Consider the following 20,275-nt stretch of genomic DNA (forward strand, 5'->3'; position numbering starts at 1 on the left):
GATAAAATATTACACATTATTTTCAGCCTATAGTACCACTTATCCTTCTGGCCTTTTGTTGTCCCTGTCCCAACTTTTGAGATATGTTGCTGCCATCAAATTCAAAATTTGTAATAACATGTTTCAGTTTAAACACTTCTATGTAGTATTGTATATAAAATATGGTTTTATGAAATTTGCAAGTCATTGCATTGTTTTTTTTTTTAACATTTTACACACTGCCCATTTTCACAGGTTGTCGGTGTGTCGTTACAGAGGGATACTATAAAAACAAAGAATTCAGGTCTTTTTAACCTCCCCAGATGCATTACAGCATTCTCCATTTCAATATGTGAGTGCCGACATCAAAGAGACTGTTGTTCGTTTCCACTGCAATACAGCCACTGAAAATCAGAGGCGACGACTGACTGCACTAATCTCAGTAGAGCACTAGCACGTTAGCTAGCCTCTGAGGAGAGCACACTGTTTCCTTTGGAGCAGAATGGGGAGCTTTGAAAACTCCACAGGCTGAAACAGAGGTTCAGTGAGCTTGATGTGAATGACGGGTAAGCAAAACATCTCAGCTAAACTGAAGCCAAGAGAACACATGCAGACTCACGCTTGTAACACAGCAGGAGACAAAGTTAACCTCTTAATTCAGTCCGTTGCATTGTTTTCATCTCCTTTTTGCCACCTGAGAACTTTAGACTGGTAATTATCAATTTTATCAACATCTCTGTACAGTGTTCAGCACAACATCACTCCCTTTCAGCTAAAGATAGTGTACTGAACTGGAATACAGCAGCATAATGAATTGTATGCATCCATCCTCTTCCACTTATCCAGTTCTCATTTGCAGAGTGTGGGGGGCTAGAGCCTATCCCAGCTGACATAGGCTGAAAGGCGGGGTACCCCCTGGACAGGTTGCCACAGAGATTTATAAAATTTTTATCTTGTTAATTTTAATAACAAACAAAACTATAGAAAGACTTGATGAGAATAAGAAATTCTTCCATTGTTACATTAGTCTTTAAAATATTTTCGGTCTCACAATTGAGAACAAGATGCAACACAAACCTTACAACCACATCAATATTCAGGCCAGTCTTCTTCCTCCCTAGCAGTTCATATCCCGCGATGCAGGGTCCGCTGTTTTGCATGCCTTCCTCCACTTCTTCCTATCCAGGGCATCTTCTGGTGTAACATTCGCAGCCTTCATATCATCTTTGATTCGGTCCATCCAGCACTTTTTTGGTCTTCCTCATGGCCTGTTGCCACCCAGATCTAATTGCTGGGCTGTCTTTGCGATGGAGTTCTTATCACTACGGGCAACATGGCCGTACCATCGGAGCCTCGCCTCCCGCATCTTGTCTGTGATCGGTGTCACTCCCCATCGTTTCCTGACATCTTCGTTCCTTGCTCAGTCTAGTCGTGTGAGACCCAGAGGCCACCTCAGCATCTTCATCTCCATGGTGTGCAGGGCTTGTTCGTGCTTGGTCGTCGCTGGCCAGCACTCTGACCCGTAGAGTGCCACTGGGCGCACAATCGACTTATAAACTTTTGCCTTAAGATAGATTGGCATTCTCTTGTCACATAAGACTCCACTGACCTGACGCCACTTCATCCACGCTGCGTTGACTCGGAGTCTGGCGTCTGGTCGAGTTTCGTAGTGATGGTACTGTTGGTCTGGGGGCCCAATTCAAGGTACTCAGTCTTCTTGATGTTCAGGCACATGCCGTTTTTGGAGAGCCGATCTTTCCACGCTTCTGTTTGGGTTTGCAGGGCTATCAACATTCAGACCAGTACTCCCTAGAATGTACTTAGAGCCCTTGCACATGCAATCTGTATACAGAAAAACACCTGCATCGTGGTTGGCTCAGTCAGATATACTCGCGATCCTTACAACATGATCACATACACTACCACCCAAATGTTTTGGGATCTTTTTTTCCTCTTATCACTAAAGTGATAAAAAATGAGTGTTAGAATTGTCAATTCAATTTTATTTATACAGCGCCAAATCACAACAGCAGTCACCTCAAGGTGCTTTATATTGTAAGGTAGACCCTACAATAATATATACAGAGAAAAAGCCAACAATCATATGACCCCCTATGAGCAGCACTTTGGCGACAGTGGGAAGGAAAAACTCCTTTTAACAGGAAGAAATCTCTGGCAGAACCAGGTTCAGGGAGGGGTGGGCCAATCCTAAATCCCCTTAATGATTAATTTGTCTGTGTACGTCCCTTTTGAGCATCGATTAATTGTGTTCTGTTACCAAATTTGTCCTGATAAAGGACTGAAGGATCATTAGAAAATATTTTTCTGCCTTAGTGTCTGCCTTAGTGTCTTGAGAATTAGTTTAAAGGCAAAAGAAAAAAAGAAAAGATGAACTTGTCCTAAACTCATGTGAATATTCTTGTACATTGCAGCTCTTCCTTGTGGGAAATTACAAAACCAAAAAATTAACAACAAACAGACCAATAAACAAACAGACACACAGGACAAGTAGCTCAGGCTTTTAGAGAAACAGATGCCTTGTAGCTCCTCCACAGGCGGCTGCGGTATCCATACCATCAGACTGTGCTAGTCTTTGAAGTGAAGTGATGCAAGAAAGCAGCTCATCATGCTTGTGTCAATGTTACTTTACTTTACCCATGTCTAAGTTCTAATGCATTTCCTACAATGTTCTCCTTACACAATTTAACTTTTTACAGATACTGTAATTTAAACCTCCAATCTCATACATTTCCATTTTTGAAAGGGAATACATGAAGGAGGAAGAAAATAGCAAAATGATGAACGAGAGGAGGGGCATTCATTCATTCACACATTTATGCACACGGGTGTATTTGATCCTCTGAAATACAAGAAATACAACAAGGACCTAGCTCAGGACCGCAGTGAGACTCTCTTTACTGTATCAGTTAATGACAATCCCAATAAAATGAAACTTAATGAAATGCCTCTAGACCAGAAATGGCTCCCCGAGGCCCAGGAATCATCATCATTTCTCTGCATGATGTCATTTCCCTCTGTCAGAATACACCTCTACCCAGCCCCAAGCTGTGTCGCCCGGCAGAATACAACTCATCTGTCACTAGATAATGAGGCCCAGATGTGGTACTCCTCTGGTTACCCCGGCTGCTACCAACTTATCCTTGTCAGAGCAATACAGTACCCAGAATCGTGCTGTTTATTGTACTTGTCCCAGTGTCCTGGAGATTTTTTGGAGCTGAAATAAAATAAGAGAAGGTAATGATGTAGAGATGGACGAACATTATTTGCTTATAGACTATACGGCTGGCTGTCACTTACATTAGCTGGCAGTAGGGCTGGGCCATATCATACCGTTCACGGTAATAATGTTGGGCAACGATAGAAAAATGAAATATTGTGATAGAATATGGGTAAAACGCGCATGCGCAGTGCCTTTGTTTTCATACGCACACAGCGGAAAAAGCATGGCGGCGAAAGCAGATCGTTGAATGAAGCGGATGGACCAGAATCGTTTGTAAAAATGCTGCAACTTCAGTGGTGTGGAACTGGTGTAGCTTTCATCCGTCAGTTACACAACAAAGCACTATTTTTGGTAGCGCATGCTAGCGGGCCGTCGTTATTACCGTGTTTTTTGGAAAATACGGCACACTTAAAATCAATCCTTTGATTTTTCTGAAAATCGACAGCGCCCCTTATAATCCAATGGGCCTTATGTATGAACTCTGGTTGTGCTTACTGACCTCGAAACGATTTTATGTACACGGCGCTCAAAAATCTGTCAAATGTTTTAGTACGACTTTGCTAAGCTACGAACCCGCACCGCTTGATGGATTGTCGGAGCATTACAGCTATCGTAGGCAGCCTCGCGGAGTGATACAAACTGTGCCTCAACATAATAGTGCCGTATTGTGTGTGTATAAGCTCTTTTTAAGTTTTGTGGATATTATACATGGTTATGCTGAGGACATGTCGACCAGTTTCCACTGGAAATGCCTTTTGGTTAAACTGTCAGCGAGGAATTTGCATTTGCACTGTTAAATTTTTATATAACTTTAATGCACATAAAAAACAGCTGCTTGTTTAAGTGAAAATACATTGATGGGGGTTTTTTTTGCACTAATAAAGTTGTGGAGTTGTAAAGTATTTTGTCTAGTGTCAATTATATCGTCAGTTATATCGTTATCGCAAATTTTCAAATGTATATCGTGATAAATATTTTTGGTCATATCGCCCTGCTCTAGCTGGCAGTCTGTATTATTAAATTGCTTTATCCTATCATGTTTTTTGTTATCATTTTGCATATTATTTCCTTTATGGTCTTTTTGATTTTACACTGAACAAGTTGGGGGTTCCTCTTGCATGTTTTTAGACCTAGTACCTCACTTCTAAATGAAATCTGGGTGTTTGGCCCTCTTGTGTTCACTCAAGTCTGGTTCCAAAAGTGAACCTATCCACCAGGATGTTTGAAAGCATGTTTACATTCTAGTAGATATGGAAAAACAACTTCCTAACAACCTTAACGTGTGAGAATTGTTTTTATATCATTGATCTCAGTGCTAGAGTTAGTGGTGTGGCTGATTTAATTATCAGGTTTTCCTGAAATAATGCAACCTGCTGTCCACTAAACTTATTGACTGTGATTCTCCCGTCAGTGCCGGTTGGAGCATTTTTAGTGGAATTACCTGGAAAATAAAAAAAATCTGGCTTGATATGTGGAGCAGACATTTCAGACATTTGGTCCAAAAGTAAAAAAAGTGGACTTGAGACATTTGGAGAAACTTGTATAGTGATGTTCACACTAAATGACAAGCAAAGTTTCACCACCCATTACTGATTTGAATACAGTCATGTTGGAAACCCATGAATATGCAGCTCAGCAGCCAACAGAACAAGGAGGTTGTAGTAGTGTATTTGTTTTAACTTATGATGAATCCTATTATTCTGCTCACTTCTCTCTAACCCCCACCTGGAGAGCTACGCAAATTTTTCACCCAAGTTGAAAAGGTTTGACACGCACAAATTTGTGTCATACTAATAAGCCATATAATAATCACGTGTCACAAAAACTTTGCATTTGGTGAACATACCAAGAACCTTGTGCTCTGAACGTTAGGTAGCTGTTGTGTGGCTTCAAAACTATCACATCACTTGTTAATTTCATACTGTTAATGTATGTCAGCGACCTTACCCCCATGCTTACTGTTTTTCATGGAAACATGACAAAACATCGATGTTTGTGGGGAAGAGAAGCGTAGACATACGGACACATTTTGCATTTGATGTCAAGGAAAATAAGAGGCTTTGTAAACACTACATATTTAAGTAAACTGAATTAACTTTAGATTTAGTCAACAATAATCTTGTGATACTAAATCAACTAAAACTTAAAGAATTTAAAAACCAACGTCAGCCATTACCCTAAACTAAACTAAAATGTTCAAAACCTCTCAACGCATCAAAATGAGAGCATATTTCTCCCGTTCTATCGCTGCATTCTCTATAGGCTCTCTGTTAAATCCAGAATTGAATTTAAAATCCTTCTCAATGCATACTAGGTCTGGAATAATTGTGCCCCATCTTATCTTAAAGACCTAATATTATCATATTGATCAAATAAAGCACTTCACTCTCAGACTGCGGCCTTACTTGTTGTTCCTAGAATATTTAAAAGTTGAATGGGAGGCAGAGCCTTCAGCTTTCAGGCTGTCTGTGGAATCAGACAGCTTTGCCTTAGGTTTCCTTCTGTTAAAAGGGAGTCTTTCCTTTCCACCATCTCCAAGTGCTTGCTCATATGGGGTCATCTGATTGTTGGCGTTCTGGAAGCATTATTGAAGGGTCTTTATCTTAAAATATAAAGCGCCTTGAGGCAACTGTTGCCACTCTCTGTCACACACACACACACACACACACACACACACACACACACACACACACACACACACATTCTCATTTTTATATCTTAGTGAGGTTATGTAATTGACATAATCAGAATCAGAATCAGAATCAGAATACTTTATTGATCCCTGGGGGAAATTATTTTTATGCTTATCCTAACCATCAAAAATGAAGGATTAACCCTAACCCTTAGCCTAAACCATAACCTAACTGTAACCCTGACACTAAAACCACATTTTGACTTTCAAAAATGCCTTCAAACTCACGAGGACAGGCACTTTTGTCCTCAAAGTGACCTTTGGTCCCCACAAGTATAGTAAAATTCCAGTTTTTGGTCCCCACAAAGATTTCTAAAGAGGTACACACACACACATATATATCCACGCACACACAAAGTGCTGCCCTTCCTAATTGTAACCGTTTGTAGAGTTTCCGGTGTACAGAATGAAAGGACCACCGTCTTCCAGTCATGTTCTTCCATCCATACCTGTCACAACACTTCCTGCCAGGGGTCAGATAACCTATGGAAACCTAGCAGTTGGCGAGGAAGGTGGTCTCCTCTCTCAACCACACGTTCAGTGAGCAGCCATGATGCACGCAGTCCCAACCGATCTTTCAGCAGCAACTCTCTGACATTCAGCTAAATCATCTCAGATAAACTTGCACACAAACACACAAAGATGTACAGAGACACACCCGTACTGAGAAAACTTCCAAGCAGCGAGATAAGCCATAGCATGTCACGTGCAAATTAAAAGCAAAAGCTGCCTTAAACCAAAAATAACTGTGTGTTTTTATGATGCTGGGATGTTTATGACCAAAGAGGGAAACCAAGCCCATTGACAAACACTGCCACTGCTCACGAACTCTGACTTAATGACAGTAAACTTGCCACTGTGTAGGGGAGGGGGACAGGGCACTGGGCTTCTGTTCCTGCACAGAGGCCAGTAGTTATTAGAATATTTTACAGTGACATTAAGACAAATAAAACATTTGCTTGCATAGTGTTGATGCAGTTTTGCAGTAAATCATAGTATGTATGAGTATAAATGTTTGAGAACATCTCACATGTCCTCAACTGGAAGAATCAGAATAAGAATCAGAAAGGGTTTTATTGCCAAATGTTGAGCAGGTTTACAACATTAGGAAATTGCTGCAGTGCTTCAGTGCAAACATACTTTCATAAATTACGCTTAAATAGACATGAAAAAATAAAAATAAGAATAAGAATTAAAGTGCTACGTAGAAAGATATATACATGAGTGCAGGTGGTGATCAGTGCCAGACATGGAATGATGCAGTGAACACAGCGTAGGGTCATGTGTTAGTGGTGGGAACAGTCATACGGAAGCTTCATTGACATGAGATTAATGCATATTGCTGCAAATAAAATAAATAAAGCCTGAAGAAAGCTGTAGTAGGTGCAGGGGGTAACTCTTTTGCAAAAACAGTGTTTTCTGTTTAAGAATGATAGCCATTCATGGCTTTGACTTAGCATGGAACACACTGTAGTTTTACTAAATGTTCATTAGCCTGAGCTAATTTTGGCAGAACATTTAAAGTGGATATTTAAAGTGAAAGGAAAGAAAAGCAAGATCAAACTAATTGTGCTACAAAGATTTTATTAGAGTTACCACACGCTGACTGTCCGACTATAAATTTTCAAATTTAATGTCAGATGTCATGCAAATGCAAACAGGGCAGTTTTGGTTTGTTTTTTGGAGGAGCTGAACCATTCAGTTCCATTCAGATTTGTAGAGAAGAAGTAAGTAAGGGTTTGCATGTCTGTAATCAGCATCACTGGGAGATAAACATCCTCTTACATCAGCTTCAGTGTGTGTGTTTAAGAGAGAGAGATGAGTTACAGTAGAGTTATGTTTTGGGTCTCTACATTGGGTGCTGACAGGGAGGTTAGGCCATTTTTCAAGAGTTTGTCCAATTACAATTACTCCTAGACACAAAAAGACAGGAACTTTATTAGATTTAACCTTTTACAACATTATCTGTCATTTTGGTGTACTCTGAAGTTATAATGATATGATGATAAGTTCCATCCATCCATCCAGCAAGAGGCAGGGTACAGCCTGGAGAGGTCAGTCTGTCAAAGGGCTAACACAGTCACACTCACATTCACACCTATGGGCAATTTAGAATCACCAATTAGCTCTGCCTCCCATTCAACTTTTTGGTTGTTTTTGGAATGTGTGAGGAAGCCAGACCACCTGGATGGAACCCACTCAGACACGGGGAGAGCATGCAAAGTCCACACAGAAAGGGCCCAGTCACATGGTGGATTTGAACCTTCTTGCCGAGAGACAAGAGTGCTAACCACTGCACAAATGTTACTCGCCATTCCTCCAGTAGGGCAAGAAAATATCAGAAATGCCTGTTTCACTGAAAAAGTTATTATGTTCATTTTAATGATAGTATCATCTTATGACAAAGATACAATACTCCGTCTGTTAGACAGTTTAACAAGTTTATGTTCCTAGAAAGTGCTGACAAAGACCGTTCCATTTAATATGTTCGTACATTCTTATAGCTATTTCAGAAAAGGTCCAGATGACATCCATTAATAACTGAATGTTTTGTGGTGCTGCTACTTTCATATTTCACATTACAGTTTTTAAAAGCAGACTTTTCTGTTCAGGGTTAAGCACACATCAAGCCATTAAATTCCACGTCAAAGATACAGTTTTAGAAGTCTGAGTGGGCTGCGGTATTGGGTTGCATATGCAGATAAGACCCGAAGGAATTCTTGACCTGCCTCTTGATTCTCCATTCAGAAAGTGCCCTCTGAGAATGTTTTCATTCATGCTTTTTCGACCCCAATTTCTGGTCAGCCTTCATCTTTACTTAATGTCTCATAAGGTAATCGTCAAAGAATGGATGTGTGTATGTGGGGGGCACATCTCTTTTTTAAAGGGGACAATAAAAGGTACATGAAAAGTCATGAAAGTGTTGTGATAGTATTGCAATAAATAGCTTAACTTTCAATATTTATTTGTAGTTATAAATATAGACACACTGTATTTCAATGCTGCACAGCAAAAGAACAGCAGGGTCACTTAATTGAATTGATTAAAACTGTTGTTCTAATGTACTGTGAGCAGTTTCGAAGGATTAAATCAACAACTTTAGCAGCTGCTCAGATGGTGTGGATGTCTAAATAAATATAATTCAGCGCCCAAACACAACCTGTGATGTTTTCTTTAGGTCCCTAATGACAAGGAAGGAAAAGATGAAGAGTGGTGATAAAGTCCGGCTGGGCTTAACTGAACCTATAAGTGTCTCTCACAAGAAAAGATTTATGAAGGTTCATTTTTTAAGAAGATTTTCTCAAAGTGTTGCAGTATGTTTTTTTCCAGGTTATGAGAAATAAACTAAATGATATAAACCGAAATCTTGTGATTCCATATAAAATCCTGGGTTAGATGTTTTCGACTGAAAAGCTGTCTGCTGTAAATTCCCTTTCTACACTGTCAGCGTGCAAATATTAACATTTTTCCCAAGTACAATATTGTAAAGTCGTTTTCGAGTAAATAACTGTATATTACATTGCGTCATGGGAATTTTCCAAATCAAATTCGTTTTACTGGACCTATATTTTAAGCAAAAATGGGGGGGGGGGGGGGAATGTCTTTTTGGCTCATTTCTTTGTAATTTCTTTGTAATTTCAGTCAACAATTTGTAATTTTTCACTGACTGATATTGATATCTAAAGTTTTGAGGCCTTAAAGCTCACGATTCATCAATATCAATATAAGTATTTTTGTTCTTAATTTAACACTAACGATTTAAACCAATCTACCCGAAATGGAGTTCTTGCTACAGCGGGCGGTCTCAGACTAACGCAGTGGGAGGTGCGCCGGTCTTTCTCTGTCGGGTTTTTTCTTTTTTCTTTTTTTTTTTTTTTTGCAACAAGTGGTAAGAAGAGAAACAAACCTCTGACCGTCACAATAAAGCAGGCGAGTCGGCAGAAGCGCGGTGGACTAATAAAACAAGGAGGGTAAAACAGCGAACCGCTGCTGCTGTGAACATCTGGCTGAACGGGGATGCTTCATGAAAATGTTTAACTGTGTGTCCAACAGCGTGGTGAGTACAAATCTATCATTAAGTCACATTCTGTAAGTTAATCACAGGTAAAACAAACTTCGTACGAGCTTATAGTTATTTATTATTTTCATCATCATCATTATTATTATGTTTATTTCGGAAAATTAGTTACATAATATTTTCAAACAGACTCGTTACATTTCAGCTGCCCTGTATCCCAGTGCTCATTTACAACGAACAATTGACGAATGTAGGCCAGCGACCTAAATTAGCTTAGTGAACTTTTAAGATACCCCAAATATAATGCAATATTTGAAGTTAGAGGGTTCAGCGAACTTTTTGTTTTCGATAAAGTCAGGTACAGGCTTCTAAAAAAGTGACACATTTTCTTCAATTTGCATAAGTTCCGCATCACAGTACATAAATAAAATAAAATAAAATAAAACAAAATATAAATATTTATTCATGCAGACGTTAGCAATATAAATACAAAATAAAGACGGGCACCTCCACGTTTCATATTTTCGTAGCCTACGCCATGTAGCTACACTTTCAAAAATGTAATAGAAAGGGGGGGAAGCCTGATTTGTGACCTGACTCTGGAAGACTGTAGCCAAGTGCAGACTGTAGCGTGACAAGCATACAGTGGTCTTTAGCCTGTGCACGTGCGTTACTAAACACACAATTAGTCAGAATTAAATTCAGCTGTGCGCGAGGCCGCTCTACATGCGGTCCCACGAGCTGCTAATTGAACATATACGTCCTCTTTTCCCCACAATGCTAATAGAATATTTTAAGTCATGTGTGGGCTTCCGTAATAAAATTAATATTTAGCTCGACACCATGACTGGACCCATGTCTACTTAAATAAAATAAATGCACACTCATACCTATAGAAAGCGAAGGCTAATCTCGATGGTTGTCATATGAGGACGACATAACTTTTACTAGGTGCCAGTCAGGCTAGTGCGTCACTCCAGACTTATGGCTGACACCATGTCAGAAGAAGAAACGCCATCGACGGAGGTTGTTTTCACTCAGCTACAACAAGGACATATTTATAGCGACACAGTAGGTGTTTCACTTCCAAATTAACTGCGTTTTCTTTTTCCCGTGGGGATAACAGCTTGAGACAGACACAGAAATTGCAAGGAGCACGCGTGAGTGTACGCATTTGAGTAGCAAATGTACATAAAACAAACGCAATTAATTTTTAAATTGACTTATGCTCCTAAATTTCGTGACACATTTGAGGACATTTTTAAAAGTGTAAAGTTATTTTTTTGCTGTCCCTTTTTAATCATTTTGATTTATATTTATTTTTTTACTCTGGGGACTGTTATTTCTAATAGGGCTCCTCTGGTCCCGATGATATTTTTGATGAGGACTCTTACTCCCCGTCCTCCCTCTCCTCGTCCTCTTCGTCTGCGGTCCCCACCGAGGTCTGTGTGCAGGGGAAACCGGTGTGCACCTCCTGCGGTCTGGAGATAGTGGACAGATACCTCCTGAAGGTCAAACTAACATACTGTGTCTGGCCAAAATGTCACTGACAACACTTCCAAACTAGGCCAGTTTTAATACAAAGCAGTCCAGTTATCATTCTAAGAAAAGGGGGAAAAGTAGTTCAGATATTTTCAGCACTTGTCAGCTTTCTTTTAATAGAGTTGTACAGCAAAGTTGCCTCTCTTTATAGCTAAATGTGGATTTGATTGTCCTACAAGAGGAATTAAATCATTTTGAGGGTTTATTAATTTTGAAAACTGATATAAATATATGAGCTAGCCTAAGCAGAACAAGTATTTCTGCAATTTTACACAGCACATTAATGCTTCGTACTAATCTTCACCCTCAGAAAATAAAGTATTTCATTTTGCCCGTAGGTTTATGATCGCCTTGTCATTGGGGTCACAGTTCTTAAGGTACAGCTGTTGAACCCTTGGCATGGGGTCCTCTTTGTGCTTTAGAGGGCAGTGCTGATACATTGACTTTTTTTTTATTTTTTTTTTATATTTGTGTTTGTAAAATTAAGATGCATAAATCTCATTGTATCTGTACTGTCCTTTAAAGTACTCCAAGGAATTCTATTAACACTAACTTCTAACACTAGGAACATAATTATTCTGCTTTAAAAAAAAAAAAAAACTTTGTAGAAAATTAATTAAAGAAAAATAAATAAATAAAATGTTTTAAACACTTCTGTGTCTATAAGGACAGAATGGATGAGTGTGCAGTCAAAATTCATTTGGCTCATTAAAGCTTTTCTGTCTCTGGATGTACATTTGGTATTATTTTGGAATTGGAATCACACCACAAAAGGCTTATTAATTATCAAATGAGAACAATAATATCTCATTGCATTCAGAAAAATAAAAGCATTACCAATAATTCCAGGAGCCTCTATGGTCTTTAGTAATGATGATAGAATATACTTTGGAAGGGTATTTAAATAATTCTAAACTCTGTCAAAATTTGAAATCCTAGGTCAATAATCTGTGCTGGCACGTGCGCTGCCTCTCATGCAGTGTGTGTAAGACTTCACTGGGCCGACACGTGAGCTGTTACATCAGAGACAAAGAGGTTTTCTGCAAACTCGACTACTTCAGGTACATCACACACGCACACCACCTGTGTCCTATATGCAGTTAGTTCTATTCTAAATGTGAATTTTATAAAAATGTCAGACTGTGGGAATCTGGGACTCAAGAATAGTTTAACATTATCGGTATATGATTTTTTTTTCCTGTCAAGCAGTGAAAGGACACACAGGTTTGCTATTCAAAATGTAGTAATAATAATAATAATGGATTGCATTTATATAGCGCTTTTTGGGGCCCTCAAAGCGCTTTACAATTACAAAAATGTAGCTTTCACTTCACCCCAAAAGATCATAAAGATTTTATCCAAAACATGAAGGAATGGAAAATGAGCTTAAACAAAACAATTTGGCTAGAAGAACAAGAACACTATAACAAACTGACCTAACCAGATGTTTATCCTAACAGAGGAAACCATTCCGAATGCAAAGAGGTGGGGACTATGCCCCCAGGTAATTTTTTAATATAATTTAATGTAAGATTTTGTTGCATATATGATATTCATATTTTTATAGTACACATCTAGTCTTTAAGTAATGATATCAAAGAGCAGAAAACTATCTGATCTGTGTGTTACGTGCATGAATTAATTTTAGTCAGAATCGACTGACTGGTGAAAATATTTAACACCTCGCAATTGGGCTGCCTTTTGCTTTCAGTTGTTTAGAAACTTCCTGTCATTTCCATCCTGTTTAAATTTTGACTAATAGTTAATATTTGGCAGAGGGAGACTATTCCAACTGACTAAAACATGACTCTTAAGGAAGTCCGAATAACGTATGACACATCAACTTCTCTTGTTAGGGGATAAGAAGGGCAAGCTGCTGCAGCTTATCCCCAAATGCATCACTGGAGAAGAATATGTTTGTTTCAAATGGATTGTCTGGTTATATTCATCACACCTGCGATCAGGTACACATGCACTTTGATCTCAGATGATGATTGATATCAGCCCTCATGCAGGGTCAGGGCCGGGCTGGTACACATACTGGGGCGTGTAGGCAATGTAGGTACAGTGAACTGACAGGAAAGGCTAAAAATGTCAATGGATTATGCCTTAGACATTATAATCGCTAACAAAATCTTGTTTGGGTGAGGGTTTTCGTTTTCTTTTTTGTTTTTATTTTAAGTACAGGAAAAAATGTAAATGACTTTTTTTTTAAATGGGGTATCAAGGATGGACTGAAAACCTGAAGAAAGTCTTTCATAGATAAATACAGATTTTTTTTTAAATTTTTTTCCCTCTGTTCCAGGCGATATGGGACTCGCTGTGCCCGTTGTGGGCGTAACATCCATTCTAGTGACTGGGTGCGTCGGGCGAGAGGTAGCACCTTCCACCTGGCTTGTTTCTCCTGCACCTCGTGTAAACGCCAGCTTTCTACAGGGGAAGAATGCGGACTTCTGGAGAATCGAATCTTCTGCCGGCCACACTATGATATTATGATGGAGAATCTCAAACGAGCCAAGGAAAACAGTGAGTGTATGGATGGACAAGGGTCCGATCTGAATTACAGCAAACAGTAAAATGATTGTGAAATGAATATTACACCCCCCCCCCCCCCCCCCAAAAAAAAAAAAAAAAAAAAAAATTCAACTTTAAATTTTAAAGTTAAGTAAAAGACGAGCAAATGTCATGTACAGACCACATGCTCATCTTACTGAGGTATGTCATTTCTGCTGCCATGTAAACTATTTTTTGGAAGTCTTTCCAAAAAAACCTATGGTTAGAATACTCCAGACATTACAGTTCAATGCCATACTTGCTTGCATTGGCATTTTAGTTTCACTCAAACATCAAATACTTGAATAAATGTCTCAAGGATAGAAATGAAAATATTATAAGTTCTTAGTAACACCCACTTTGAAAATATATCTGTACTGCTAACACGAATGCTTCTGCCTGTCACAATATCACACCGAACCTTAAACTCTGCAGAGAGACAGCTGAATCCTCCTGTTACCACTCTGTCACACATACTGAAGAATATAGCCTGACCCTGTACAAAAAGACACCTTTCTAACACATGGGTCTTCTAGATGGAACTCGTGTTCCGGTGATGTCCGCAGGGCATCTGACCTGAAATGGGACCAGTCATTTAAAATGTCCTTTAATCCTGTTTTTCTTAAAGAACAACCAAAAAATGAAGAGATGGCAGACAAAGATGACCTTAGCATTTTGCCCAAGCCAGCTAAGAGGGCCAGGACCAGCTTCACTGTGGACCAGTTACAGGTGTTGTCCACTTTTTTTTTTCTTCTTTTTTTCCTGCGTGCTAACTCCTGCATTGCCATTAGACCATTTACACTTAAAAGTGTCACAACAAGTACAACCACTAGCATGGATGACTAAAATAATAGCACTTTGTCTTTTTTCATGTCTACATTTTTAATATCCAGTGAATACTTTGTTCTTCTGTGAGAGAACCCTGTTAAGTTACTGTTTTAATATTAAAGTGATGGCTGTGTATGATTGTATGGTGACTAGTGAATGTTACTGGGGCTCTGTTTGCTGAGTGTGTTCAGAGGAAAGAACAATATAAGCCAGATATTTGTTCAGCTTATTTTGACGTTTTTCTGCCCTCTAGTGGCATTTGAACACCATAGCACTCTGCTACCATGGTCTGTTAAAATAACAGTGAAACCCATCTTAGATTTCAGTGATGTAAACATTTACTCATCTGTCATCTCCACTTGTTTAGGTGATGCAGACCCAGTTTGCTAAAGATAACAACCCAGATGCACAGACGCTGCAGAAGCTGGCAGAGAGAACTGGACTCAGCCGCAGGGTTATTCAGGTAAAACAGACCTGAATGACAATACTAAACGACTGCAGGGAGGTCCTGCAATAACGTGTCACAGGATTAAGTGAGCAAATTTAGCAGTCCCTTTGAAATAATGCATGCTTAGTTGGTTGGAGTGAACAAATTTTGGGTCATAATTAAACTCTGTGGGTGGCAATTTTTGTAAGAATTTTAAAGTTCGCAGTAACTGTCAGATTTCTTCATAACTGGTCATAACATAGGTAGGGCTGCCACAAACGATTATTTTGATAGTCGACTAGTCACCGATTATTTTTGCGATTAGTCGACTAATCAGATCATCATCCATTGGATGTAAAACGTACAGTTTATTGCACCAGCAGCATCTGCTCTTATATAACTATCATTAGCTTACAGCTTTAGGTGTTTAAGGTCTGTGCTAACTAAAAATAAAGACAAGATGATAGTTTATTAAATTTTAATGACATTTGCAGATTGTTTCGGTGAAGTTTAATAAACTCCTTGCTATCTAAAATATAACAGGACACCGGAGTAAATTCTCGAGCATCTCACACTTCTGATAATCAGCTGTCTGCTTGACGTTTATTCAGCTGTGTAAAAATTATAACTTTGATCTCAGCCAAACAGATTTACTCAGGAACAAATAAAATACTGAAAAAAGCCAAACAATAAAATTTTTAAGTTATCTAAGTGACAGCCGGGAGTCCGGTGTTCTCACGGCTCTAGTTAGCCTTGCCCCCGGTTAGCTATCGAGCTAGCGGGTAACAGACGTCTCCGAAAACGTCGGAGCGCTTTTGAAAATATGTGGTGTCTTGATAAACTGAGCAGATATTTGAGGTTTACACAGCAACATTCTCGCCTGAAAATATGTTAAACGTTTATTTTGTGACCCAGAAAGAATAATAAGAGTAATTTTAAAACTAACTAGCTGCCGCCATTGTTGGAAACTGAGCTGGGCTGCGCTATGAATTCTGGGACACAGCTTCTTCTTCTTCTTCTTCGGGGTTTAACGGCAGCTGACATCCTTGTAGATGCAGTGCTGCCATCTTCTGTTTCAGTCCGTTATTACACTCTTAAATCCTACTACTTATTCCTGCGTCTTTTGGGATCTTACAAAGCTTTAAACGACGCGTCGACTATTAAATCAGTCGTCGACGATTTTGATAGTCGACGTAATCGTGACTAGTCGACTAATCGTAGCAGCCCTAAACATAGGTGTAACTTTTGGTGTATTGCTTTGCGCTAATTGTTGGATTAATGTAAACAGTTAGAATCTGGAGCTAAATCCAGAATTTAAAATGCCAGCAAGCAACATAATGAACTTGCAAAGTTCATTTTCCCTCAAGTTGAGAATAGTGAGAAATCCAGGGTATTTGCACAGTTGATGTCTAGACATTTTTCTGTGTGAAGAAAAACAATCCCCTGCGCTTTCAAGGGAAACCATCACTCCAAGACCAGCGATTAATCCAGGCTTCTTTCATACAGGTTTGGTTTCAGAACTGCCGAGCTCGTCAAAAGAAGCACATTAACCCAAATCCTGCCCAGTCAACAATGATGACATCACTTGCTCCTGGTCAGCTGTCTCCACCGTTGATGGATGATCTCCAGTATACCACCTATATTTCTCCAGATGCACCTCTCCTCACCACACTGACCTATATGGATGGTAAGCAGTGTTGTGAGGGTTACCTTTAAAATGTATTCCACTACAGATGACAGAATAAATGCCCCAAAATGTATTTTGTAATGTATTCCGTTACGTTACTCAATGAGAGTAACATATTCTCAATACTTTGGATTACTTAATATATTCTCATGCTTTTTACAACTACATGAATGTACTATTGCTGTGTGATTTATTACTTTTACTGCCATACCAATACCAACTAGATTTTAAATCTTAATATAAAATGAGTAACAGTAGGTTGACATTAGGTAAGGCTGCACTTTTTGCAGCGATCTCGTATAGAAAACTATTCCACACTTGTAAAACAGGTTCGCGGCTCTGAGCTGTAAAGGCGTAAAACCGTAAAGGGAACTCTGGCTAATATGTCGGGTTCGTGTCGGGCTCGTAGCTGAAAACTAGCTTTACTTTGGTTGAAAGGCTGCTCCAACGGAACTTATTGTTTCGGAGGAAAACACGAACACAGTGTACAGTTGAGTCTTAATAGCTTACTTACAACTGGGCTCGTCAGGCACTCTTCTTGGCTGCAGTGGTTATTATTATATTTACATGCTTCCAGCTCCGCTTTCTGCTCCGTGACAGCTCGTACTTTTTTCTTTTTCTCCCTCCCTCGCTCACAGACACATAACGGGTATGGCAGTCCATTCTCCCTGCAGCACGGACTACACTGCCCATGAGGCTACATTCTTTAAGGCGATGCCTGTAACACGCTGCCTAATGCTTTCATATTAAATCATTTTTGTGAATAATTTCTTAAAAAAACATTTCTTCTCGTCATTATGCGGTCCGCAAGTAGAGGTGACATGAGCCGCGAGATTGAGACACGGACATTAGAGCTTCTTAATCCGCGTTTTGTTTGGGTGTCCACCGGCATGGAAAACTAAAAATAGAGAGGGCATAGCCTAACATATGAAACAGGAAAGTATTGCCGTGTAATCCATTCATTTGAACAAAGTAACTGTATTCTGAACAGAGATGGGCAGTACTGTAATCCGATCACTTTTTTCAAGTAACGAGTAAAGTAACAGGTTTGCTATTGCAAAAACGGTAATTAGATTACCGTTACTTTCCCGTAGGAACGCTGCGTTACTAAAACCGTGAAATTTTTTTTTTTTTTTTTTTTTTTTTTTTTGCGAGAATGTCTCATGACAGTGACATAAGCAAGTGCTACGTTCGTGACAACAGCTGTCTGCAGATCAACAATGGATAATATATCGAGTGCGGGAGAGCGTATGAGCGTGCAGCGTTTAAAGCGTGGAAGTACTGACCTTTAAGTTTGATTCCATAAAAAGTGACAAAAACATTAGCGTCCGCTGTGCGTGGGAAGAAAACTTCTTTTTACAGCGAAAAAAACCCCTAAACTTCCAAGCAAGCACCGAGTGCGCTACGACGTAATGGGAAACACAGAGAAACTCGCGGATTCTTCCACTGACCGCTGCGGCACACCTGCACCAGGGTAACCCTCCGCCTGCTCCACTCCTGCTTTACAGGTGAAAATAGAGCAAAAGGACCACGAGTCTTTGATTTTATTTACTTTCTGCTGTGTTTTACTTGCATCTATTTGAAAGAGTGAGTGTAAACACAAAAAAATATATATTTTATGTGCTGGAATGTGCAGAAAATAGGTTTATATATTAAACAAATTTCTTCCAGTCAGAGAATGTTGCATATAATTACATTTTTGCTTGATGCATAAAGTTAAAAGATTAAAACTAATAAAACAAGTTAAAAAAAAAAAGAGACTTTTCCATTTGATTACATTTTGTATGATGGATTATGTAGAAAAAGTAGAATTGGGCTGAAAGATCTATCACTTTATCACCTATTCAGGTTGTAAATCGTTTTTAAAAAGTAACTAAGTAATTAATTACTTTTGAAAATAAGTAATCAGTAAAGTAACGGGATTACTTTTTGGGGGAAGTAATCAGTAATTAGTTACTGATTACTTTTTCAAGTAACTTGACCAACACTGATTCTGAATACCACCTTCTTAAACAGCAACTGTAACAGAATACAGTTACGTATTTAAAATACAAAATATGAGTAATGGCGGTACATGTATTGCGTTACTCCCCAACACTGATGGTAATACGGTCATTGCTATGCTGATCAGTCTTTGAATCTACCAATACGCAGGAAACTCAGAGCTAAGGTAATCTCTGCATCACTTGCTGATAGTTTGGAGGAATCCCATTTTCAGTACTGGGAATCAGTTATTGTTGTTAAAATCAAAGTCTGAGATCTTGTCAGAAACCATGCTTATTTACCGACATCTATGATCATTGAATAACTTTGAGTTTGTTACTTCCACAGTCCAAACTCCAGACCCACTTCTGCTGCAGCCACACATGTCCCATTCACTGACACAACTGCCAGTCAGCCATGCCTAAGCTTCAACCTGCTGCCTGAAAAATAAAGCCACTGGTTCCTTCATGGTTGGATGATGAGCAAATAATAGAGAGTGAGAGGAGTTGGTTTAAAATGAATTCGTAAGGACTGGATGGGTTAAATTCATTGTCCAGCATATGAAGAGTACTGAATTTACACTGCTGCCTAATGTAAGCAGACACTTCATCAGCTCAAGTTACTGCATTAATTTCATGAAATGAAATGGATGAGAATTAATGTGAAAACTGATGTCTGTAAGATGAGACTTTTGTTAATGTGTTAAATTTAATTTATTTGAAGGATTTGATGAGATAAGGCACTTTGTTTGAAAATGATGTAAAATTGCTTGTTTGCTTTTTTTTTTTTTTTTTTTTGAGTGATGTTTTTGTTAAGGTTAAAGAACTGGGGATGGGATTTAAAATGCTTTTTGCCCTGTCTTATGACTACTAGAAAAGTCAGGATTGAGTTACACTACTAACAGTCTTTTTTTTGTTGTTGTTGCAAAGATAAACATGTAGAATACATGTTTTGTATATTAAAAAGCAAATGTAAACAAAATGTCAGTATTCTCCAGCTGACACTGAAAGTATTATTGACTACAATTAAATGAACACTTGTTGCTCAGTAGTGATATTCTTAAAAAAAGTAATACAGTAAATGTGTTTAATAAATGAATGCTAGATTCTAATAGAATTCGTATGAACTACACACTGAGTGAGTGTATACATATCCAATACCACAAATATACAAAAAGCCAATCAAAAGTCTACACTGCACTCTTGTAGGATATAGAAACTATGATTTGATAATTTGAGTGATGGGTGTTGGAACAAAGTTGTTTTTATACCGTGGTATTCTTTGGGAGTATGCGCTTTTACAAAGAAGAACGAATACGAAACTAT

At 38.8% G+C, this 20,275-nt stretch overlaps 1 protein-coding gene and 1 long non-coding RNA gene across 3 annotated transcripts in view; one reads left to right on the forward strand and one right to left on the reverse strand.

Annotated features, from left to right (window-relative positions):
- The window catches only part of LOC147309118 (uncharacterized), a 36,170-nt gene that overhangs the window by 13,972 nt on the left and 1,923 nt on the right, over nucleotides 1-20,275 (reverse strand). The gene's annotated exons all lie outside the window — the stretch shown is intronic.
- Nucleotides 10,607-20,004, forward strand: LOC147309119 (LIM/homeobox protein Lhx8-like). Of its 2 annotated transcripts, none has more exons than XM_086272526.1 (8): nucleotides 10,607-11,001; nucleotides 11,283-11,372; nucleotides 12,412-12,533; nucleotides 13,778-13,998; nucleotides 14,654-14,754; nucleotides 15,221-15,316; nucleotides 16,787-16,967; nucleotides 19,299-20,004. In XM_086272526.1, exons 1-8 carry the CDS (start codon nucleotides 10,915-10,917, stop codon nucleotides 19,373-19,375), a joined length of 975 nt encoding a protein of 324 aa, XP_086128652.1. In that variant the 5' UTR covers nucleotides 10,607-10,914; the 3' UTR covers nucleotides 19,376-20,004. The 2 variants fall into 2 exon arrangements, with proteins under 2 accessions (XP_086128652.1, XP_086128650.1); XM_086272524.1 differs by having other exon boundaries at nucleotides 10,609-11,001; nucleotides 11,283-11,441; nucleotides 19,299-20,003.

Source organism: Aulonocara sp. 'chitande type north' Nkhata Bay, linkage group LG18, assembly GCF_057382095.1.
Source record: "Aulonocara sp. 'chitande type north' Nkhata Bay isolate Kocher_YH1m ecotype deep benthic linkage group LG18, A_spYH_male_GT1.1, whole genome shotgun sequence".
Classification (NCBI taxonomy): domain Eukaryota; kingdom Metazoa; phylum Chordata; class Actinopteri; order Cichliformes; family Cichlidae; genus Aulonocara; species Aulonocara sp. 'chitande type north' Nkhata Bay.